Source organism: Zonotrichia albicollis, chromosome 17 (genome assembly GCF_047830755.1).
Source record: "Zonotrichia albicollis isolate bZonAlb1 chromosome 17, bZonAlb1.hap1, whole genome shotgun sequence".
In the NCBI taxonomy this organism is placed as follows: domain Eukaryota; kingdom Metazoa; phylum Chordata; class Aves; order Passeriformes; family Passerellidae; genus Zonotrichia; species Zonotrichia albicollis.
In genome coordinates, this window is record NC_133835.1 from 9297268 (window position 1) to 9322238 (window position 24971).

At 44.8% G+C, this 24971-nt stretch overlaps 1 protein-coding gene across 1 annotated transcript; it reads left to right on the plus strand.

Annotated features, from left to right (window-relative positions):
• Window positions 1-271: 271 nt before the first annotated feature.
• PRPF6 (pre-mRNA processing factor 6) lies at window positions 272-24971 on the plus strand. The gene is made up of 21 exons (XM_074553414.1): window positions 272-481; window positions 1447-1615; window positions 2724-2842; window positions 3334-3412; window positions 4057-4233; window positions 5044-5199; window positions 5823-5917; window positions 6617-6773; window positions 6984-7146; window positions 9953-10071; window positions 10714-10932; window positions 12260-12382; window positions 13235-13356; window positions 14466-14604; window positions 15728-15847; window positions 17117-17293; window positions 18075-18208; window positions 18684-18775; window positions 20763-20877; window positions 22845-22971; window positions 23714-24971. The coding sequence occupies exons 1-21, from the start codon at window positions 411-413 to the stop codon at window positions 23864-23866; spliced, it is 2826 nt and encodes a 941-aa protein (XP_074409515.1). The 5' UTR covers window positions 272-410; the 3' UTR covers window positions 23867-24971.

Sequence of the window (24971 nt, forward strand, 5' to 3'; positions counted from 1 at the left end):
ACCATCCTCATTCCCGCTTTACTCATCCCCATGACCTTCATCCCCACCATCCTCATTCCCACTTTCCCCATCCCCATCCCCATCCCCATCCCCATGACCTTCATCCCCATCATCCTCATTTCCATTTTCCCATCCCCTTCCCCATGACCTTCATCCCCACCATCCTCATTCCCGCTTTTCCATCCTCATCATCCCCGGTCTCCTCCCCTCGCCTCAGGTCCTCCGCCCCGCCAGGGGGCGCGCTCTCCCCGGGGGATCGGAAGCGCCTCTCTCCCCTCGCGGGCAGCCCCGCCTGCTCCCGCCGCCGCTTCCGCCGCCGCCGCCGCCGTCGCTTTCCCGGCCGTCTCTCCCGGCTCTGCTCCGGTCCCTTTTCGGTCTCGCCTCGGTGTCGCTTCGCCGCCAGCGCCATCATGAACAAGAAGAAGAAGCCGTTCCTGGGCATGCCCGCGCCCCTGGGCTACGTGCCGGGGTTGGGCCGCGGGTGAGACGCTGCCAGGCCTGGCCTGGGCCCCTCGCCCCGGTCCGTTCCCGGCCCGGTCGCTCCGCCGGGCCCCGGGGCTCTCCCGAGCCCTTTCGCTGCCCGGCTGGGTCCCACCTCCCTGCCCCACTCATCCCCATCCCCTCGGGGAGGCCCGGAGGCTTTTCAATGTTGTTGCATCCTGATCGTTCATATTAGCTCTCTGGCTGGGCGGGTTTGTGTTTAAAATCGACCATGAGTTCCCGGGTGCTTCAGAGGGGGCAAAGGATTGTGTCCCTCTTGATCTTGTGCCTGTGTGTGCATGGGACCGTCTGAAAAATGATCAAACTGGGGGCTTTTGTTGAGGGAACAGTGAGGGGTCTGGTGGCTGGGACCATTTTTTTAGGGTGTTTTTGCTGGATGTGAGTTGTGTTCGTTCCCCACTGTTTCCCTGGGGAGATCCCGCTGGCTGTCCCCCTCGAGGTGCTGCCAGGTGAGTGTGGGGTTCAGAAGTGCTCCAGCTGCCCCATCCCTTTGCCCAGACCCCCAACTCGTGGTGCCCCACAGCCTGCAGGGTCAGCTGAGAGAGCCAGGCATAGAGTTTAGAAAGGAAGCCATGCATGGGATAGGTGGCAGTGCCATGAGCTGGGTGGTTGCAGTGTGTTTGTGGGAAAAGTTCTCCCTGTAAAAGGATGCCCAGAGAAGCTCTGGCTGCCCAACCCCTGAAGTGTCTGAGGATGGGGCTTGGAGCAATGTGGGATAGTGGAAGATGTCCCTGCCCATGGCAGGAGGTTGGAATGGGGTCAGCCCAGAGGTCCCTCCCAACCCAAACCATTCCATGATTCCAAGGCCATTTTCCCCCCTGGCTTTACGAATGCTGCTCACGGGGAGTTCCTGATGCCAGATGATGTTTCCCCTGCCTGTCCTGAGCAGTGACAGTGGCAGGCTGGGGTGCAGCGAGCTGAGCAGCCCCTGGTTTGTCCCTGCAGGGCCACGGGCTTCACCACGCGCTCTGACATCGGCCCTGCCCGCGATGCCAACGACCCCGTGGACGACCGGCACGCGCCGCCCGGCAAGAGAACCGTGGGCGACCAGATGAAGAAGAACCAGACTGCAGATGACGATGATGAAGATTTGAACGACACCAACTACGATGAGGTGAGGAGGTTTTCATCATCTTGCAGATGTTTTTTCCCAGTTGGAACAAGAGTGCCTGAGCTCCCTGCTCTTGTTGCAAATTCACAGAGTGGCCAGGTTGGAAGAGACCTTCAAGGTCATCAAATCCAACTCAGTGACAACACCTCAACTAAACCATGGCACTGAGTGCCACATCCAGGCTTTGTTAAACACATCCAGGGATGGTGACTCCACCACTTCCCCAGGCAGACTATTCCATAACTTTATCACTCTTTCTGTAAAAAAACTTCTTCCTAATGTCCAACCTATATTTCCCTTGAAGCAGCTTGAGACTGTGTCCTCTTGTCCTGTCAGTGAGAGCCCCACTCTTAGCTGGGGCTTCAAACTCAGAATTTCCTGTAGTTTGCAGGCATCATTTCCTTTTTTAGTTATTGGTTGAGACCTCAGTATGCACAATGGCATGGTGCTTACAGATTTCTGTTGTGGCCTTGCTTTGTGATTGTGGTTTAACTACTGATACAGAGCCCTGAGAATCTTGGGAAAATATCTATAAATAAAAATCAGTTTAAGCATTTCAGGGGTTGTATTTTTTTTATTTTTCTGTATTTTTTTTTTATTCACATGAAAGCTTTTGTGCTTTGACAAGATTGGACTTGATGATCTTGGAGGTCTTTTCCAAACTAAATGACTCTGTGATTCTGTGCCATATATTGTCCTTAAGTGGCCTGTGTAGTCTCTTGTGTTTAAGTCCCACTTTGGTTGGTTGAATGTTGTGATATTCTTTCTGCTTGCTTTCACTGGTGTAGAAAGTGGTTAATGGAAGAGAATGGCTTTTCTATCCTGGGATCTCATTTATTGCTCAATAGAAGTGGTTCAGAGAGAGAAGCAATTTTGAAAGAAGCAATTTTGTACAGTTTTGCTTCAATTGGTGCGGGCGAATAAGCACCACCATGGGGTGGTAGAAGGAGGATGTTTTTATTTGGGATGTGTTGGTCTGATGCATTGTTGTCAGAAGCAGCCTGTTAATGCATTTTCAGGTGATTGTTGGCTGTTGCAGGAACATAACAAGAACTTTAAAAAAATTCCTTTTTTTCCTCTTTTTTTTTTTTCTCTCTCTCCAATTTCCCAGTTCAATGGCTATGCTGGGAGCCTGTTCTCAAGTGGCCCCTATGAAAAAGATGATGAAGAAGCAGATGCTATTTATGCAGCTTTGGATAAGAGGATGGATGAACGCAGGAAGGAGAGGAGGTAGGATAAGCTGCAGCACTGGCAGGGGGTGTTTTCTGTTAATTGAGGATGACAGGTATTGTGTACCACTTGCTTTGATAGTGGATGTGGTTAAATTATTTCACTGTTGTTAATTAAGAGTCGCTGTAGTTCATTAAGATGGTGTGGGGAGATGCTGAGCAACTGATATTGATGCATCACAGACTGCAGTAGACTGGAAATTGTTAGAGAAGTCACCTCCTGCTTGTAAACGGTATGTGTTACTCGTTAAAGTCACTTCTCATTAGGAGGAGGTCAGAGACTGAAGTTCACTTGGAGATATCTGTTTTTACACTATAATACTCTCTTATTGGATAAAGGATCTCTTGTTATAATGTTATAATCTAAGCTTGGGAAAAAGTGCCATTTTTAATGCCCTAACTCTTATAAACACATTTTTCTATTATGTCAACCCTTTAATCAAAGACTTTCCAGTGTTACTTTGAGCATAACTCAGTATTCCTTTTCCTTAGGGAACAACGGGAAAAAGAGGAAATAGAAAAATACCGTATGGAACGACCCAAAATCCAGCAGCAGTTCTCAGACTTGAAAGTAAGGAAAAAAATGTCTGAAATGTGACTTTTTATGAGATACAAGAGGTGGCTGTGTGTTCTTTTGTCTGTGTTTGTTTCTTTGCTCTGATTTTGTGTATTGGCAAAGGAGTGCTTTGATATTCTCCAGATTAGAATTACTTTCTGTTGGAAGAATAAACACTGTTCATGTGGGTGCACAAGGCAGTGAAATTTCTGCAAGTTTTGATATTGGTAATTTTTGTTTTGTGCTTTGTGGAAGGTGCTACACTTCTGTCTTTGAGGGAAACTGATAACTTGTTGGCATTGCAGGAGTAGCTGAGCAGAATCTCCTGACTCTAAATCTTCTTTTGAGTAAAATGTATTGTTTAAACTGTTGTCTAATGATTAGTAGTAAACCACTCAATGCTCCAGGCACTAGGATTAATCTGAATGTTTGTAGCACTGAATCTAATAACAAAATTGATTTGGAATCTCAGTCTGGACTAAAACCAAATTCCAATTAAATGAATCTAATTCTTTTGTACATTGGATTAGGAAAAAAGTCTGACCCTTAAATGTTTAATTGATCTTGAATTATTTCAAGAAAATAAATCTATTAAAGAGTTAGAGCACTTCAAAAGCCATTTCTGCAGCAAATACTGATGACAACTCCTGTCTGAACAGCGGAAATTAGCAGAGGTGACTGAGGAGGAGTGGCTGAGTATTCCTGAGGTGGGGGATGCCAGGAACAAGCGGCAGAGGAATCCTCGCTATGAGAAGCTGACTCCTGTCCCTGACAGCTTCTTTGCAAAGCATTTGCAGTCAGGGGAGAATCACACTTCAGTGGATCCACGCCAGACAGTGAGTACACAGCAAACCTGGGCAAGCTGTGGCCAAACTGGGTTAGAGATGAGTGTTAAACTGGGATTTCACAAAAAAATGTGGTGTAGTTTGTGAGTCTGCCAAAGGAGTTCTGGATGTTAAACTTGTGTGCTGCTGGAGACTTCCAGTGCACAGCCAGTACTAGAGAAAACGTGGGGATAAGCAGAGAAAACCTGGTTCTTCTTTTAAAGATGGGAGAAAGTGTTTCTTTTCTTATTTGCTGAATTCAGGGTGGTGGTAGTTTTGGTGAGCAAAACCATTTCTGTTACAATAACATCTTGCAAAAAGGGGACAGAAAATAAAGTTTCCTTTCACTTAATGGTTTGCCTAATTCTGGGGCAATTGTGTTAAAAATTGTTTGCCTTTCAGTCAACTAAAAATGAGGTAATTTAGCTTGCTGCTCTGTGGTCAGAGTCCACTGTGGTCATAGAATTACAGGAGCAGCTGAATGGCTTAGACTGGCTCCAGGTGTCCATGGGACTTCTTTGCAGATATTCTTGTTTAAATATTCCAAGTTCAGATGCCTGTACTTGAATTTTTCACTTTCTCGCTGCTTATTTCATTGACTTGACTAAACTTTAGTAATTACCTATAGATTTATACATCCTGTATGAGAAATGCTTTGGGATCCAGGGAAGCCATATCAGAAGTACTTGTTGGGGTTGGGCATCTGTGTCCTGCAGCTTCTGGGGAAGTGCAAATCAGCCAATAGTCTGAATTATTTTTGAAATCTCAGAAGAGGTTTTAGGAATGACTTTCTCACTTTTTGTTTTGTCTTTTTTTTTTTAGCAATTTGGTGGACTGAATACTCCATATCCAGGGGGTTTGAATACTCCATACCCAGGAGGAATGACACCAGGCTTGATGACACCTGGGACAGGTGAATTGGATATGAGGAAGATTGGCCAAGCCAGGAACACCTTGATGGATATGAGGCTAAGCCAGGTAAGGATGTGGGAAGGCAGGATCTGTCACTGGTTTTAGAAAAGTGTTAAATTCTCTTTGATGTTAGAAGATCCAAGAACAGCTGAGCTATGAAATAATTTTGTAGTCCCTCTCCCCAAATTTTATGCCCTCAAAATGAATAGAATTTCCTGAGAAATACTGGTTTGTCCCTGGAATTCTTGGTCATTATGGGAGAACAGACTGCCTGGTTATAGCCGAGGTGCCCTTGAGGCAAACAACATAGAATGCTACCAATGGAAGCATCTCTTCTGTCCCATGTAGGGATGCAGGACAAACTGCTGAAAAATACTGATTTGTGCCTTCTTCATCATTGATTTTCTCATCTAAATCTGGTTATTCTAAAAAGAATGCCTTTAGCTGGCAGGGCTGCAAGACAACCTTTGGGTGACTGCTTATCACCAGCCTGCTTCTTGTCTGGATTTTAATGTTAAAATTGTATATTTTAGAAATAGAAAAAAGCTGATAAGCAAGGCTTTGTGTTTTCCTCCTTCCTTGCTTTTGGGAACAGATGAATATTAGGATTTTTGCAGAGCCACAATGTGTTTTTAGGTGTTCGGGGGCTGTGAGTGGTCATTTCAGCAGCTGTGTCTTGACTTTCCCAGGTGTCAGACTCTGTGAGTGGCCAGACTGTAGTGGATCCAAAAGGATATTTGACAGACTTGAATTCCATGATTCCCACACATGGAGGAGATATCAAGTAAGTTTAAGAAGGATTAACAGATTTATCCTCTTAGCAATGGCACTGAGCCTACATGTAAATGGAAATCTGTCTGAGTGGGTGCTTTCAGCTGGCATTTAGTTTGTAAGAAATACCAGGTGAGTTTTTGAGGATGAATTCTTTTAACATGAGATCTGGTCTAGTCTTTCAGCTGAGGTATTAGCATCTGACCTGGATGCATCAATTGTGGAGATTGTTTCCATTCCATCCCTATTTCCATGCCAGAATGATGGCAGTGTGTGGCTGCCTGCCAGCCAGGAAATAACCTGGTTAATTGTACTTTTGTGCTGCTAATTTAGGCTTGATTGACGACCTCTGAGAACCTCTTTAGCCTGGAGCATGACATGTGTTTCATAAAGACTTGCTCTTTAAATCAGAGCAGTATGTGCAAATATTGATGCTAATTCTTGATTTACATCAGTGCTTGGGCTTATCAGCCTCTGGCTGCAAGTGCCCAGCTGTAATTCCCAAAAATCTTACTTAAATATTTAACTGGCTTTCACTGTGATCTGGCTGTGTTGTTGTGTATTTGTGAGCTTGTTTTGGTAGAAAGTTTTGTGTCTGCAATATGGAAAAATTTGAGATCACAGTTACTGTGGATCTGAGCACATCCTGGTTGAGGAGAATTGTTTCCCAATGTGCTGAAAATTTTCCTTCCTGTTTTTCCTCCTCCTTCAGTGATATCAAAAAAGCCCGTTTGCTGCTGAAATCCGTCCGAGAGACCAATCCTCATCATCCCCCAGCCTGGATAGCATCAGCCCGCCTGGAGGAGGTCACTGGCAAACTCCAGGTGGCTCGAAACCTCATCATGAAAGGAACAGAGATGTGCCCTAAGGTCAGAACTGCTTTGCTTCCTTGCTGATCCTTGTGGGATAGTAGGAAAAAGTTGTGGTTTGTGAGCAGCACAATCTCTGTTAAGCTTGATTGAGGCTCTGCCTGATACAGCTTCGCTGTCTGCTGTATTGCAAAACACCTGCTTAGGCAGGAGCTGTGATTTTACATTCTTGTTGTGATGTAAAGGAAGCTGGGTTGTTTTTCCTGACAGAGTGAAGATGTTTGGTTGGAAGCTGCCCGGCTGCAGCCTGGAGATACAGCCAAGGCAGTGGTGGCCCAGGCTGTGCGGCACCTGCCGCAGTCGGTGCGCATCTACATCAGAGCAGCAGAGCTGGAGACTGACATCCGGGCCAAGAAACGTGTCCTTAGGAAAGGTGAGAGCTCCTGGGGCTCAGGGAATGAAGGCATTGCACTCATTGTGTTCTGAGTTGTTCAAGGTGTGGCCATAAGTTCAGCTGCTTTTTTTGCTTCCTTGTTGAAATTACAATTTGTGTACTAATGGTGGAACTTGCTGCTCTTAAACCGAAGAACAAAAGTGTTGAAGTGTTTGTAAAACATCCTTCAGCAGAAAGCTGCTGAAGGTACTGAACAATTTCAAAATGGTATTTCACTTACCTAAGCCAGTTCCAGCTTGATCACAACTAGAGAAGTAGATGGAAGCAATTAAAAAATTATGTTCTAAGGATAAAAAGGTGCTCTGGATGTCACCTTGTGATACTTTTTGGAAAAGATACTGGAATTGATTGTTCCTACTTGCTTGTAGCCTGTTAGACGCCACAGTGGCTGCTGCTGGAGGAGCTTTATAGGTCTTGGGCTTCTCATATCATTCAGCCTGTTGAGCTGCAGGATTTGCTATAGTGTAGCAAGTTTTGTACTTGACAAAAGGACAAAAGGCCTTTCTTTGTGGTGCTTACCTGAAACCTTACATTTTCTTGGATTGATTGCACTTGGAGGTTTTCCTCTTTCACAGAATTTCTGCCTGTTCCAAACAATTATCTTTTCAACACCAGTTTGTTGTATTGTCCAGGTCTTCCTCAGAAGTTCAAAATATGAATTCTTTGATTAGTTTAAGTAGCTGGGCCTGTATCTGTAGAGATTAGTTCCTTCATGACTACTGAATTGTATTAGTTACATCTCCTGTCTTTAATCTAGACAGGGAAAAGGGTCTGGATTTAATACATTTACTGAATCATTGTGAAGCAGTCTGCAGTATTGAGTGGTTTAGGTTCAAAGGAATTCGTTGCCTCCCACCTCTTACCTCTTGCATGTAAAATTGCAGATCTCTAGTGCAATGACCTCTTACTACATCTGGATGAAAGGCATCTCAAAGTTGTTGGATTTGAAGTTCTAAAGAGTTGAGATATTAACTATTCATTAGCTTTTTTAATTTCCATTGGCTCTGCAGTGCAGCATGGTGTGAAGTGCTGCTCCTGTGACACTGCGTGTCCTTCTCAGGAACAGTCACAGATGTTGAACAGAAAAACACTTCTAAAGGAGCAGAAATAGATCTGTGAGCCCAGCTCAGGTAGGAGAGGGTCTTGTGTGAGAGCAGTGAGTTACCCACCAATACTGAGCTTTGCTTCAAACACTGTATTTATGAAGAGAAAAACATTCAGTTTTTGGAACCACCTACCTAATCTCGTGGTACAAAAAAGCTGTTAGTGGAATGGAACTGGATTTATCATTCTCTTCCCAGTTTCTGCCTGTTAACAGCTTCACAGTGCTCCTCTGCTGCCTAGGGAGCATCAGTAATATGGAGCTTGGAGCCTTAAGTGGCAGCATAACCCATTATTTCTCCAAAATAAAAAAGCCTGAGTGCCAGGTAATGTCACTGAAGTGTGACCTTCCATAATGCATTTCTCCTCTCTGTGTGCATTCCTACCATCCAGCAGAACCTCTGGAGTTTTTAAAGCCTCAGTCTGACTGGAGACTCAGCAAGCTGAGTGGCTGAAATACAGCTTGAGGTCTAAAAATCAAATTCTGTGTTTATGAAAACATTTGCTGTCCTGCAGAGTGATGCTTTCAGATCTTGGAGGCTGACATTACTCACTTAAATTCTTCAGGAAAATCTCCTGCAGCTGTAGGCTTGGAGACAAATGGTTAATGCTTGTTGTAAATCTCTGTGTGAGTTGAGGCTCAGCCCTCTACCTCTGCAGCAATGCCTCAAAGAACAGCATTGCCTGGAAGGCCAGCTAGTTCCAAAGTGGTTTTAGATGCCTTTTCCCACTCATTTTTGTGTCCCTGTGATTGTGCTTGCTTTATTGAAGAGGGATGTGCTCAGTCCTCTGTTACTATGGCACATTTGTGTACAGTCACCATGGAAGCAGTGGAAGTAATGCTGCAATGCAGCTGATTTCAGCAGTCTGGGGTGCAAATTGGGGTGACAAAAGGCTAAAAAATCCTTTTGGTTTCTCAATCTCTCTTAATGAGATGGGCTGAGGAAAGTTGTTGTTTAGCATTTAATGCTTCAGACAGTACATGTAGGACAGGCTGCAGAGAATGCAGCTAACTCTGGGACAAGATTAAGGAAGCCTTGAAGAATCCTAATTAGATGGAGTCCATATTGGATTGCTGGAAGTACTCTTGGTGCTCATGGCTTACTGTCAGTGAGACCTTTAAGTTTTTATGCACCCCTGGTTTATATTTGCATGGCAGGACAATAGCTTTTTGGGATGTGAAGCTGGGGTCCATTGAGCTGTCAGGAGAGGCTTACAGGAAAACTGAATTGTGAAGGGACAGTTTCAACATGTAAGGAACTGTATTATTCAACATGTAAGGCTGTATTATTAGTTATTGTTGAAGATGCTCCTTTTCTATAAAGGCAGACCTGGTGGGATTTAAGCTGCCCAGTGTTGAAGATCTTCATCTGCTCATTTGCTGAGACTGAAGGCTTTGTTCAGCCAGGTGTTTTACTGAGGAGGATGCAATTACAGCATGTACAACAAAAAAGCCCTTGGCTCTCCAAAAGCTGTTTCCAATTAAAATGATTAAGTGTTTTATTTTCCGATTTTAAATTCTCATTGTTGAAGCAAGAGCCCAAATAGGTAAATTCCCTACTTTCCCTCCTTCAGGACATTTCCTTGTAATAGCACAAATCCTTTATTATCTCATGTTTAGAAAATACAGATCTCATAGGTAAACTATTTTATCATTATTGACATAATTGTTTTGCCTCTCTAGCCCTTGAGCACGTTCCAAACTCGGTGCGTTTGTGGAAAGCAGCCGTGGAGCTGGAGGAACCTGAGGATGCCAGGATCATGCTGAGCAGGGCTGTGGAGTGCTGTCCAACCAGTGTTGAAGTGAGTTAAAAAAAAAAAGTGTAATAAAAAAGCCCCTACACCCCACTTCAGGCTGGCAGTAGAGCTTTGCAGGCAAAAGGCAGAGTGAGCAGTGCTTCTCCACACAAGGTTTTCTCCCACAGTGGGAAGGATATGATGAGTAGTGGAATGTGGTTTTTTTTTCCTTTGGAGTTAATTGTCTGGTGGTCATTACATGCCTCATTTTGGTGTGTAATTGTTAGGTTAGTCATGGCAGTGCACAGCTGTGTCTGCTGCAGGCACTGAGCCATGTTTGTGTCCATATGTGGTGCCTTGACAGTTGGGAAAACGAGTGAACGTTTAACCTGGTGAATCGAAAAGTTACTCATTTCTGAAACACCAAACCAGAGTGTTCACTTCAGCTGTTTGAGAGGTGATGTGAACAGAAAATAGGAGTGTAAGAGCCCAGCAGATGGGGATGATAGCCAGAGATGATCAGGGCAGTAGCAGCCTGTTTCTCCTCTCCTCCATTGCTGTTCCACAGCATCCTTGCAGTGCTTGAGGACTGTTGCCAACCAGTAGCAAGCAGCGTGAAGCTGCTTATCTCTGTGGGCTGACACTGCCATACAGCAGCCTTGTCATCTCCTTGTTCTCATCTCCAACCCATCTTTTGTTGCTCTGCAGCTGTGGCTGGCGCTGGCAAGGCTGGAGACGTACGAGAACGCTCGTAAAGTGCTGAACAAAGCGCGCGAGAACATCCCCACAGACCGGCACATCTGGATCACTGCTGCCAAACTGGAGGAGGCCAATGGAAACACCCAGATGGTGGAGAAAATCATTGACAGAGCCATCACATCTCTCAGGGCTAACGGGGTGGAAATCAACAGGGAGCAGTGGATACAGGTATGTGCTTGGTCTTGAAGGTCCAGGGAGACTCTATGGGTTCTGGTCTGAAGGCTGCTACAGAGTCATTTTGCACTTGGCTTGTCAGTGGAGGTCTCTGTGAAGAGACAAGAGATGAGACTAAAAAGCTGAGCAGGGTCAATGCCATAAGTGATACCCTGGGGTAACATCACATGTGTTTTGCTGAGAAATGTCTGGTTTGCTTCTGTCATGGAAGATAAGTAGCTTCAAGTTGAAGCAGCTGCTGTCTTAAGTAGGATGGAGGCTTAAAGCCTTCAGTGAAGGATTTATGTATTTTTTTGCATATGTCTCTTTTGGCTTGACAGGTATTTGTTTGCCCCACAAGTCTTGTCAAATGGCATTATGAGAAATCAATACAAATACTGCATTTGCAGCATGTAGGAAATATTCTGTTAGTCCTGTACTGAAGCTCTTTCCTCCTGAATATGTTCTGTGCTTTGTTTGATCATAAGTCTTTAAAGCAGTTCCCTACTGAAATAATTTACAGTGGGTCAAGGCAGCAAAATCTTATACTGCTTAAGAGCATTGATAATGAATGAAGTATTTAATATTCAATGGACATCCTTGTTAACATCTAAAAGAATTCTGACTTTCTTTACAGCAGTAAAACAATTAAAGGTTAATTTCAACTTCTCTTTAAAAAAATCCACGAGCACAGCCTCTGCATCATTGTGTTCTCGAGTTCCTTCTCAGGACTAGAACTGCTCCATTTCTGTTATCTGATCAGAGGAGTTTTCAACAAGTTTAAGCAAGACATGCTTGGCTTTCTGAAAGCTTTGAGTGTCAGGAAACTCCACTTTTCCATACATGGTCTGGTGAGAGAGTCTTTGCACCTTTGACTTTACACTGCTAGATGGGATACTCTTAAATTTAGTTATTGCCAAGCCTTTATTGAGACTTAATCATCTCAAAGCTGAAAGAAGGTCAGTAGTTTTGATGTTACAGTTCTTCCTTGTCAATTTTTTTTTTTTATTGCCCAGGTCCTTGCTTGGGTCAGCCCAGGGTTGTGGAGCTGTAGGAAAAGACTTCTGGGTCTGGAAAGATCACACATTGTCACCTTTTCAGTGGATGGAATTGATGTGATCTGTTTCTTAAGCAGCTTGTGAAAGGTCCTTTGTGCAGCTGCAGCTCCTTCCTGGTGGCTGCAGGCTCCTGCTCAGTGTCAGGGTGTGTTGGAGCAATGAGATGTTTGTGCTGTGGCAGTGACCACAATGTCTCTGTGTTTGTGCATGAGGAGTTGCCATTGCAGACTTTAACCTCTTGTGCTGAGCTCCCAGAGTGAGCAGAGCTTTGCTGTTGTTCCTAGGATGCCGAGGAATGTGATAAAGCTGGAAGTGTGGCCACGTGCCAGGCCATCATGAGAGCTGTGATCGGGATCGGCATCGAGGAAGAGGATCGGAAACACACCTGGATGGAGGATGCAGACAGTGTATGTCCAGCTGGATGCTGCTTTTTGGTGGTTTTGTTTTATTGTGGGTTTGGGTTTCTTCATTTGAGGAAATTGCACTGGTGCCTGGGAAATGGCTTTGTCAGAGAAAGTGGATGTGGTTCCCACACCACCTGCCTGCCTTTGGCCACTCTCTGCCTCAGGAGGTTATTATAGAGCTTTATTCAGATTTGAGTTTTTACTAAACAAAAAGTTGATATTGGTACAGCTTGTGTGCTAACTTAGTATGGATTTGGTTTTTTTTTTTTTTTGGTGAGTGTGAGACATCAACAGAGATTGAGTTATGGGTAAAGGAGCTGGGAGTTGAGTTTCAAGGCATAACCATTGTAGCTCAGGAGTTAATGTAACACTGGACAATGGAGTGGGTAAAAGTTTTACCAGGCTTTCTTTGCTTTAGGGGAATAGTTTGAACATGTGCTAAGAACTAAATCATATTTCAGCATGAGAAATGTCCAACTTCACTGGCCTTAAATTGGGCTCAGAGCAGTGGGGGGCACATGCTGTGGTGCTTAGGGCTTTGCCTGTGAAATAACAAAATGAAGTGCTAACATGAGATCCTTTCCAATGCCTTGCTGATGTTTCAAGCTGGCCTGTGAGTGTCAGTCCCATTGAAAGGCCAGGGATTTTTGTGCTCTGTAGAGGGATACTTGGAAATTCCTTCCCTGCTTCCTTTTAAAAAGCTGATTGTAAGTGTTCTGTTCTCTATTAATGCCTCAATTCATGGATTACACCGAGTTACTGAGTTCTGGGTTGAATTGTGCATGTGTAATTCCTGCTTGCTCTCGATTCCTGTGCTCCCTTAAGCTGACTTAGTCCTGATCTCTCTTCCCTCAGTGTGTTGCTCATAATGCCCTGGAGTGTGCCCGAGCCATTTATGCCTATGCCTTGCAAGTCTTCCCAAGCAAGAAGAGTGTGTGGCTGAGAGCAGCCTACTTTGAAAAGAACCATGGAACCAGGTAGGTGTGCTGCACTGTCCCTGAGACAGGGGGACAGGCTGGGGATGAAGGAAAACTGCAGCATGGTCCCTGGTGTGGTGCAAGTGCAGAGTTAGTGCAGCTGGATGGAACTCACTGCTGTGTTTTGCAGGTCTGACCTTCTTTGTTATTGTTGTGCTCAGAACATCCTTAAGTTTTATGAAGTCATAAAATGGTTCTTGGCAATAGGGGTTACGTGGTAAAAATAGCTATGAAGAGACAAGGTAGGAACAATTGTCTTTGAGAAGGCACCTCTGGAAAAATATAGGGCTACAAATCACCTAAAATGTGTTTTATTTAGTTTTCATAGATAAACTACTTCATAGCTGAATGTGTCCAAGCATCTCTGGTATTTTCTGATTAAACACTGTGAATGTGTATCACATTCTGAATTAAGATTGGTGTTATACTGTTAGACCTCAGGCTCTTTTTAAAGTTTATTCACAAAGCTTTACATGTCAGAAACTTTCTGCCCACAGCTTAGACTAAAGCAAACAATCTCTGCAGTAGGCCACTTATACACGTGGAATCATCCTTATTAAGGCCAACAAGGCTATGTTGTGGAAGTGACTGCAGATGCTGAGTTCTTCCTCATTCAAGCCTTTTTTTTTTGTTGTTGGGAACAAATATACCTACTCTTTTGATGTTGTTTTCCCATGTTTCCCAGTGGTGGCTGGCTTTTAAGCCCCATGTTCTACCTGAAAAATGTATTTGCCAGAGGAGAAAAAAATAAATTGCATAAGATCAAGCCAACCTCATCTAATAATTCTGAAAACCTTCCTGTCTCAGCTTCTAGAAAGGTTTGTTAAGCAGAATTACTCTTTCCAAGAGAAAGGAGCTGTTGGTGTGAGGGCTCTTTCCACAGAGGCTATCAAAGGTGTCTGAACAATGAGCCGTTTGTGGAATGCTGATTTCAGAACCTTTGTGAAAAAAGACCCCACCCTTTACTTGTTATGAAACAACTTATCAAGGTTTACAACATTGGACTTTGCAACAATATTTATAACACTGAGTGATAGTGGAAGTGGTGTGAGAGAGCTGGCCCTTGGCAGTACCTGGAGGGATTGTAACTTGCTGTTTCTTGTCCTCAGAGAATCCTTGGAAGCTCTTTTGCAGAGAGCTGTTGCTCACTGTCCCAAAGCAGAGGTGCTGTGGCTCATGGGAGCCAAATCCAAGTGGCTGGCAGGAGATGTGCCAGCAGCCAGAAGCATCTTGGCCCTGGCTTTCCAGGTGGGTCTGTTACACTTGTCAGAGTGTGTTAAATGTGACAGGTAAAGAATACAAAGTAGGCTTTTCCTCTCAACACCAGATTCCTGCTGCCTTTCAGAGTGATGGAGACTTCCGCTGTTCTTTGGTTGCTTTGTGTGACAAAATGTTCTGTAAAATAGCAGCAAGCTGGAAGCAAGGCTGTGGTCCTGCTCTTTTAGTAGTTCTGCACCAGGTCCTGAGCTGGAAGAAGTTGTCCAGAGAGGTTGTGGCTGCCCCATCCCTGGAGGTGTTGAAAGCCACGTTGGATGGGGCTCTGAGCAACTTGGTCTGGTGCATGGCATCCCTACCCATGGGATTGGGATGAGATGATCTATAATGTCCCTTCCAACCCAGCCTGTGATTCTATGAGTTTGCAAACCACCAGTTTGATTAGCATGAGTCCCACCAATCCCAGTCATGGATCAAAATCCTGTTGTCTTGGGTCACCTCAAGGGAAGGATTGTGGTCTGCCCTAATGAGGTCACTGCATTACTTATGTCTTGGATCAGTCCCACTAATGAAGGGAATTGCCTGCTGGATGCTGTAGCAAAGATAGGCAGAGTGCTTCTAACACTGGGAATTAGGCTTAAAAGCTAAGTGAGAAAAAAAAAAAAAAAGAAAAGACAGGTCCTGAAATGGAAGGTAAAAGATACTTCCTTAATCTGTTCTCAGTGCTCTTTGTTACTAGGCTGAAAAGTTCTTGACTGAAATGACTTTTATTGGAAGAGTTTTCACAGACCTCAGTGGGGAATTAAAGCTGCAGCTTTTTTGCTTGAGGGTAATAAAATGAGGGTCTCATTGTGGCAGACCCTGTGATGTTTTCAGTATTTAAACTGGAAGTTCAGAAGATCAAGCATTACTGCTTTTCAACAATTGAGAAGCATCCAACTTCTAAACTGGTATATATCTTTGTGTTGCCCATCTGTTTTGGCGGATTTCTATAAACTTCAAAGGTCAAAGAAGACGGGGAGGAGCTTGCACTGAAAAAAAAATCCTACTGTGGATTGACAAAGCTCTGATTTCAATTTTAATCTGGATCAAACAGAGGATTAAATCTGCTGTTGATTCACTGTGTGCATTTGTCTGTCACTTTGTGTTCTTGCAGGCCAACCCCAACAGCGAGGAGATCTGGCTGGCTGCCGTGAAGCTCGAGTCGGAGAACAATGAGTATGAAAGAGCAAGGAGGCTGCTGGCAAAGGCTCGCAGCAGTGCCCCCACAGCAAGGGTGAGGACATGGGGAGGGTGAGGAGAGGCTCAGGCCCCTTGGCCACGGGGGATTTGGGACGGAAGGAGGAGTTCCTTCAGTTCTGTGGCCGTGGGGATTGACCCTGTGGCTCCCTGCCATTGCCTTCCGGGGCATGGGGCCGCCGTGCGAGCGCTTGGAATTGCGACACGAAGTCGTGGCATGATGGGAAAAAAAGGCCAGGATCAAGTGAAGGGTTTCAATTGGTTTTTTTACATAAATGGCAAAAGTCAGGAATTTCCCAGTTTACAGCTGTTTGTGTAATGTTTGTTTTGCATAAAAGCACGTCTTGGAAAAAAAGAGAAAATGCTTTCACAGAAGACTCACTTATGCTTCTACTAAAGACAGCTCTGGGGTGGTTTGGTGCTTAAAGTCACACTCCTGTGTTTATCTCCAGTTACCTCTGGTATGATAAACTGTCCATTTTCAGCTCTTCATACAAAAGCATTTTAACTTGTCCAAGTAAATGAAAAGTTAGTTTGATCTCTGTCCTCTGTTCCTCCCCCTCAGTTGTTGTTACATCCTACATCTTTTTAACTGTCCTCTTCCTCCCTGAGTCAGGGAGCTTCTGCAGCTGGGGCTGAAGCTCTGCTCTCAGACTTGGTGCCTCTCTTGTGAGGTCACAGCTGGGGGAGTTTGGGAATGGGGAGGATGGGGATCAGAGAGCAGTGAGAGCCTTTCGTTTGTAGTGTATTTCTCATAGCTGTGACTGCCCTGCATAACCAGAAGGAAGGATTTGGGGTACCCAAAAGTACATGTACCAGTTTCTAATGAGCAGGACAACAGAGCCTGAAGCCATAAGTAAGAAAAGGTTGTCTTGGTAGCTTGGATCTGAGGAGATCAGATTGAGCTGGTGAAGGAGGCTCAGGTTTGTTAATTGGTTGTGCTGTTAAAGCTGTGCTCTTTATGCAAATACTGCTTTTTCAATGCAAGCCATTCTATGATTCTGTGATGATGCAAATGCCAGATCTATGTTAATAATTATGTAAATAGGTGAGATACAGGTGGACAACACTACACTGTTCTAACTCCTTTAGTATTTGCATTTACCTTTCTTATTATTACTTGTTCCTGCTATTATTTAACACTGATATTTTCACTTTTATTTTACTTCAAACTGTAGCTAATCAATGACACTCTAATATGACACATGAATACATGAAAGGATACATGAAAGTGGAACCTGCTGCTTTGGCAGATGATTGGTTTTCTAATGGCTGCTGGTGGTAAACAGCTCTGCTTTGTTCCCAGGTCTTCATGAAGTCTGTGAAGTTGGAGTGGGTGCTTGGGAACATTGCTGCAGCCCAGGAGCTCTGTGAGGAAGCCCTGAAGCACTATGAGGACTTCCCCAAATTGTGGATGATGAAAGGACAAATTGAGGAACAAAAAGAGCTGGTAGAGAAAGCACGGGAGGCTTATAATCAAGGGGTAAGATGGATGTTACAGCAGGTTTGCTTTGTGCTGCTGGCATGGAGAGATGTCTGTCTTTGAATCAAAATGGATAGCCAAAGACATGATTTCTGTCATTGGTTAAAACAGTAAAATAAAAAAAAATGAAATAAGCAAGAATTTCTTTTACACATTACCCATATGCAAGATTGACTTTCTTGCTTGAGAGAGTTCTCTGTATGCCTGACTCCTCACAGGCAGGAAAAAAGGCTTTGCACTGTAATTCTCTAAGACCTGTAAAGACTAAAACCAGAACTCTTAAAAGAAAGTCTTCCTCAGCAGCTCTTAGATGCACACTGTGAAAGGAGGTGGCCTACAGAGCCCTACTCTTTTTTAAATGGTAATTGGTGTCCTTGGGTATCAATGCTCAAAGTCCACAGCCATCAAAGTCATTTGGGCACAAGTTTCTGCCAGGGTCCATGTCCTAATGACTCCCTGCACACTCTGCTGTGGTGTGGGGATGTGTGAGAGCCTCCATCTGCAGAAAAAGCACAAATTGTAGCTGTCTTAAGGGAGGTGTGATCTTTCTCTTACTGCTGGGATAGCTCAGTCATACCTGGTGTACCTGCCTATTTTGGGTACAGGAAAAACTTCATTTCTGTGCTATAAGATTAACTGGAGAAATTTGAGAGACATAATCAGCTTGGTCTTTCTTCTGCTAAACTCTCCAGGAGGATATAGGGAGGGAAGTTGTTTTCTATAGGAATTAGAAGATTTTTTTCCAAATTTACCTATGAGCATGCTTTTTTTTTTTTAACAGTTGAAGAAGTGCCCCCATTCCATACCCCTGTGGCTTTTGCTGTCCAGGCTGGAGGAGAAAGTTGGGCAGCTGACTAGAGCAAGAGCCATCTTGGAAAAGTCTCGCCTGAAGAATCCAAAGAATCCAGATCTCTGGTGAGTTGTGTGGAGTTGAACTGAATTTGGGCTACAAATTCAGTCTGCTCTGCAGGACAGCTATTTCACATAATCTCAGCCATTTGAGCCTGGGACTTAAGACCATGCCCATCCTGGAATTTCTTCTGGACTAATAACTTCTCTGAATAGCAGAAAAGCTTTGGTGGTCCTGGTTAGCTACTGTAAGGATCTGGGAAGCAGTTATTTCTTTACTGATAGTTGGAGTGCACAGAGCATGCATCATGCACAGGGCTCTTTCCTTGCTGTTACTGCTGGTTTCAGATTGTTTTTTATCTTGGCCATTATGGAATAAAAGTCACATTTATTTTTAGATGGAGAGGAATGGGAAGATGTCAGTCACCTACACATATTCAGCATATGGGCAGATGTTTTCAGTTTCCAGTGACCTTCACCAGTGTTTGTTTCAGCCTGGTGAATGTTGGCATAAATATCATCAGAATCTCTTCCCCACCAGGTTGGAGTCTGTGCGCTTGGAGTACCGAGCTGGGCTGAAGAACATTGCAAACACCCTGATGGCCAAGGCACTGCAAGAGTGCCCCAATTCAGGTGAGTTGGGTCTCAGTTCTACCTTAAACACAATTGTTTTGCCCAGTTGATAGAAGCACATTTTTCCCCAAGATATCCTTTCTGGCCAGGTCTCAGAATATGGTGTTTTGGAGAGGTGGCAGCCATCCTTCTGCAAAGGAAATGTTGAGGGTCTTTGAGAACAATCCAAGTTGCTTTGTGCTCTCTCACACCTGAGGGATCATGGGTTGATGTTCCATTTTTCTGCAGTACCCAGTATGTTATTGGATCCATGGTCCACAGTTTGTGCCCAGACTTCCTGCAAAAGCATCGTGGATATGGGCGGGCTTTTCTCAGAAGCTGGTAGAATTCTGCCAAGGCTTAAAATGAAAGAAGTGTTTGTAGTTAGGAAGTTTGGTGGAAAAAGAATGGTGCTTTCCCTGTCCCTCTGGAGTACAGCTGGCCTTAGGAGATTGCCAGTTGCTGGTTTGTCTGCACTGGTTGCAGCATTGTGAGTTTAATAACTTGTGCTGGCAGTGAATTTCCACCAGAGTCATGATTAGAGAATCATGAACCATAAATGTTCAGTCCTGGTTTTTTATTATTTTAGCTCATGTAAGAAAAGGCTAAGAGGTCATATGATGTAAGTCAGTTAGTTCTAACCAGCAGTGGAAACATTTGCCTCTTGGGATGGGAGGATGAAGTGCCTATCACATCCCTATTTTGGGGCAGAATTGCACGAAGCCTTAATTATTTAAACATGTTGATGTCTTTAGGGAGAAGATGTCACATAACTACAAATTGTATAACTTACTTCAGGGCAAGACTTGGCTTGCCTTCAGGCTAGGTTTTGAAGGGTGTTTAATTGGTGGCTGCTTAAGTCTCAGTAAAATATTTGGGAGTTAAATGACTTTTATGACATGATAAACTCATTGCAAGGTACTCTCCATGCAAGTGGGTCACCAAAGCAGCACCACCCAAAATCCTGCTTTGTTTTTGTGAATGACCTAATGAGTGTTTGTCATCACAGGCTGTTTTACAGATCTGCCTGTTGCTATGGAAATGGGCAGCAGGATCTCAGTTTTTGTTTAAACAATTGCTTCCAACTTTATCTTAGACCTCAACAAACCATAATCAAAGCCTGCAGGACTTGGCTGGTTGGCCACCTGCAGTCATGTAAACCAGAGGTTTGGGTCCATCGATTGCAGAATTGATTCCTGATGGGTGGCAGGCTGCACAAAGAATAAAATAGAAATAATATGGTGTTTGTGATCCTGTATGTAAAGAGCAAGAAGAAGAGATTCTCCCTCCTGTCCGTCACTGCAGTTATCAAAGCTCGTGTGTGTTCCTGTGGTGCCATTTATGAGAAGCCAGAGTGCTTTGATGGAGTCCTGGCAGACACCAGCTCTCTGGCTTTGCTTTGAAGTGATCAGGTGTGCCTGGCTGACATGAGAAACTGCAGATTTCATGCTCCCCTGAGCATATTTCCTTCCTTGCTTTTGGCAGTGAGAGGAGCTAGGGATTAAACCCAGCTTTCCTGGATCTACTCTGTCCTTCATCAGTGTGTGTGGAGCCAGCATCAATAAGACTGTGGTGCTCTCCAGCACCCTTGAAACTGCTCCCAGACTCTACTTTGTACTTTTTGAGACTTCTGCCACTGCAGTTGCCTATTCAAACAGCCAGATACCTTTCCCTTTGGAAACGCTGATTTTCCCTCTCTGTCCCAGAGTTTGCAGTGTGTCATCTGAAAAGCCTGAGCTCTGAGTTAGGCAGTGCTGGAGCTGCAGGAATTGTGGTACAGAAACTCCCAGAGCTGAAACTCCAGTGTGGTTCACACAGTAGCTAAAATTCATAGTACTGAATGAAGTATCTGTGTGGGAAGAGTGGTCTGGGATGAGGTTGGGGGTGAATAACCACCAGGGTGGGGCCTGAACTGCTGCTTGTGATGCACAGCACCAGCCTGATGGCAGGGTGGGGAGGGTTAACCTCAAAATAACACTAAACAATCTTCCTACTTGATTTGATTAAGGAATCCTGTGGTCAGAAGCAATTTTCCTTGAAGCGCGACCGCAACGAAAGACCAAGAGTGTGGATGCTCTCAAGAAGTGTGAACATGACCCACATGTCCTGCTGGCTGTGGCCAAGTGAGTTTCTGTGCTTGATGCAGTAAAAATACCCATGTCAGTGTGTGGCTGCTTCCAGGATGGAGCACTGCACTCCAGCACAGCCGTGTGATTCTGGCTGCAGCAGCTCTAATAGGTCCCAAAGCAGGGAGCAGCTCTCCAGCTGTCTCCTAGTAACTGTGCAGATCTCTCCCTTGATTCCAAGTGGGGAATGTCAGCCTGCCCTCGAGCTGTTCTGGTGGGTCTGGGACTGGCACAGGCAGCAATGCACTCACACAAAGCCCTTTGCCAGTTTTCTTTCTGTCCCTTGAGGAAGATATCACTGTCAGGTGAGCTAGGCTTTATTAAGTGGTTCAGGATGTGTTTTAAGTATCTTTGAACATAGGGACTTTTTTTTTTAAGTTATTTTTCAAGTTTTCTGTAGCTGACTGTAGTTTTCATCTTTTCTCTCTAGCCTAGATTCTGTCAGGTGTCTTTTTAAATTCTGAGCTAGATATTCTGCTCCTGAATGTCCCCTATGTCATTGTTCTTCAGCTGTGCCCTTTGCCAGAATGCAAACCACCCGCTATTCTGTAATTTGCTTCTCTGAAATGGGAAGATAATCTGCTAGGAATTGTTTTCTTGTCCAGGTTGAGTTGTGAGAATTCCAGTGATTAGAACCCACTGTTGGAATTGATGTGTGCCACATCTTGCTCTGATGTGTGAGCAGCCTTACAGCAGCTGTGATGGAAACAAACTTACTTCTCTCCCTCTGTGAATAGCAGAAGAGGTTAATACAGGAGACATTTTGCTCGAAGTTGCCCAATTCTTTCACAACTCTACTTTATAAGCCAAAGAAAACTGTAGGATACACTCCAGTGACTGCAACACTGGGTTCTGCCAGATCCTGACAGCTGACTTGTTCAGCTTTAGCAGCAAGTGAGAAAAATGTTAACTTTTGCTTTATGGCAACTGCTCCCAGGCCCCTTCTGGTGCAACCTCAGGCTGTTTAACAGCTAATCCCAACATAAACAGCTTCCACCACCCATCAGGACTTGCCTCTGTAGGTACAGAGTGTCTCACATCTGTGACAGACTTTTGTTAAATGTGTTCCTGAAAATGGCCACTACTTGCAGGTGTTAAACCTCTGCTATCATTGTTCATGCTCTTGTAAATCACAGTTTATTTAACACAGAACAATCAAGAGTATTATAGGGCTTAAAAACAATCACATAAGCTGTATAATTTTATGACAGGCTAAGCTCTTTATGAGGGGTGGCTGATTTGATAAAGACCTTATAGCTCAAATGAACTCTTTAATGCAAAGGAGTGAAACCAAGAGATTCTTGACTCAGCTTGTTCATTACTGGGGAGAAATTTCAGCATTGACCAGTGCCTGGATGAAATGGCAGCAGAGGGGCTGTGCCAGGCTGGGGTTTGAGTGCAGAAGCTTCCATACTTGTTTTTCCTTGGAAAATGGGGCTGATAAGGCAGGTCTGCTCCATTCCAGCAGGCTTTGTAAATGTGAGCATGTGACCATACAGCAGTCAGTTACCAGCTTTTAGAGGTTATTTAATTATTAGATGCTGAAATTAACTTGAAATGTAAAGAAATTGAGGGATTGGGAATAGAAGTAGCCATGTAATCCTGTCTCTTTGACACCAAATCTAGAACAGCAAAATTAAAGCAATTGAGGCAGCAGAGGTTGAGCTCTGTAATGCTTCCCCTCTGAGCAGAGCCTGTCTGTGCCTGGGGTTGAGTTACCCTCTAAATTGTCCTGCCTCAGTGTGGGGCAGTAAATAGGAAGTGCTCGGTGTTCTTTTCAGTCCTCTCACTCCCTCCCCTTCCCAGGGGCAGGATGATCTGCAAGTTGCCTAAAAATCTGCTCTTTATTTCCTGGGAGAGCAGAGAACTGGAACACCTGCAGAGCCTTTAAGCTGGAGCTCTTGTGGGTCGCCCTCTCCCCCAAAGTGAGGCGTTTGTCAGCTCCCCTCTGCTTTTCCCACCAGGCTGTTCTGGAGCGAGCGGAAAATAACCAAGGCCAGAGAGTGGTTCCACCGCACGGTGAAGATCGACTCTGACCTGGGGGATGCCTGGGCCTTCTTCTACAAATTTGAGCTCCAGCATGGCACAGAGGTGAGTGTGGGCCTGGGAACAGGGGAGGCAGCAGCAATCCCTGGCTGAAAGGGGTTGCCCAGTCCTGGGATTGCTGCCGTGCTGGGCTGAGCACGCTGCCACTGCTCCTGCCTGTGTGGTCACAGGGGAGGCTGGGTGTCACGCCTGGTCGTGAATGAGCATGAACAGGCCTGTGTGGTGGCTTTTCAAAGGTGCTGTCATTAGCTGAGCTGTGTTTCAGGCTGCTTTGCTGTCCACAGTTCTGCTGGTTCGTGCAAAAATCTTTGAAATGAATCTTGCTCTTGTAAAACTCAAGCTTGCTCAGAGGGGATTGTGGTGAATTGCGGTGCTGGGTTTGTGTAACTGGGGCTGTTTCTTCCCAAGTGTTGAGTTCACAGGTTGCATGTGAACACAGCCAGAGGAACAGCCAACTGTAATCTCTTACAGCAGTTTTTACTGCTGAAATGATGGGGGTGTTTATCTTCTGACTTCAGAGAGACCTTTCACTTGACACAGCTCCTGCAGGTGGTAATGCACAGGAAGTTTCTGTTGCAGTTTCTCTGCAATAGCCAAAACTTGCTTACCTGCAGCTCAGCCAGGCAGGAGACTTGCTGCTTCTGAATTTTGACTTGGTCTTCCTTTGAAAATAACAGACCCCAAACCCCACCATAATCTTTGGAAGAATTTTTGAATCAGAAAGAGTTCAGTTTTTGGCTGTGTTCTGGAACAAAGCAGGACAAACTGTCATTTCTCTTCCCTGTAGGAGCAACAAGAAGAGGTGAGGAAGCGCTGTGAGAATGCTGAACCTCGCCACGGAGAGCTCTGGTGTGATGTCTCCAAGGACATAGAGAACTGGCAGAAAAAGATTGGAGAGATTCTCGTGCTTGTGGCAGCCAAGCTGAAAAATACCTTCTAGAATGTGCTGGCCTCAGCTGCCTCAGAGGTCCCTGTAGGACTCAACCTGCTCGTGGTGCCCTTTCAGTGGCACAGATTGGGAAGGACAGGACATGGATGATGATAGGAAGAAGCTTTCTCCCAAAAGGAGAAGCTGCTTCCCTCTTTCCCCAGCATGGCCATCAGCTTCTGCAGCCCATGGGAACGTTGTAGCTGGTGTCACACAGGAGACAGGAGCAGTCTCGTGAGGCTCTGTTGGCATTTCCGTGTTGATTCCTGATTCCCCTGCAAACACAAGCTTTAGTTAGCGCTTGTATGGGTTCTGACATGTGGCAGTCCCTCTATTCTTGGCCCTGGCATGTGTTCCCTGTCCCCCTTTAGTGTTTGGCCCATCTGATGTTGGTTCCTTGTCTGGGTTGTTGCTGTTGGAATACACAGAGTGTCCTTGAAGGAGATGGGTGGAGTTTGGGAGCAGCCCAACAGCACAGGGAAAGCTCTGGGCTGGCTCTTCTTCTTTAGGTGCTTTAGTTTGGTCTCTCCTAACAAGCTGCTGCACAGCTTGGAGGTCTTCCTCCAACCTGAGCAGCTGGAGCATTTTGTCAAATTCAAAAGCATATTTTTAGAGAACTTTTCCTCAATTTTTAAATGTATATAGTAAAGCTTATTCTTTTAGGTATCTGAGTTCATTAAGCACAGTGGTGGTTTGAAGTAACAAGGCAAAACTCAGCAATCCCTGAAAGCCCTTTTGAAGGAAGAACATATATTTAGAGTTGTTGGGAGGCTGTGCTGTTACACAGCTGTGACTGCCTGTGGCTGGGAGGTTTGGGATGGCTCCCTGCAAGTGCAAATAGAAAAAAGCAAACTCAAGAGAGGGAAAGCTTTGTGTTTGGGACCCTTTGTACACTGTCTTCAATTTTCTACACTTGTGGTGTGTACTATTTTTACCCCAGCCTCCTGACTTTCTTGTGATCATAGAATGAGAAGCTGTACTGTCTTACACCTGAGGCTATAGCAGCTGTATCCAGGTTTGTGGATGTGCATTATCCCATGTATTTAGTTGGAGGAGAAACTCCCCTATTATTTGTTGGAGAATATGTATAAAATACAGCTTCTTTTTTTTTTGTTTC

Bases quoted from the DNA above. Each gene is read 5' to 3' on its own strand.
- PRPF6 (XM_074553414.1), top strand. From the start codon at position 411: ATGAACAAGAAGAAGAAGCCGTTCCTGGGCATGCCCGCGCCCCTGGGC. The intron at 5,918-6,616 runs GTAAGTTTAAGA...CTCCTCCTTCAG, and splicing joins ACACATGGAGGAGATATCAA to TGATATCAAAAAAGCCCGTT. The intron at 18,209-18,683 runs GTGAGTTGTGTG...CTTCCCCACCAG, and splicing joins CCAAAGAATCCAGATCTCTG to GTTGGAGTCTGTGCGCTTGG.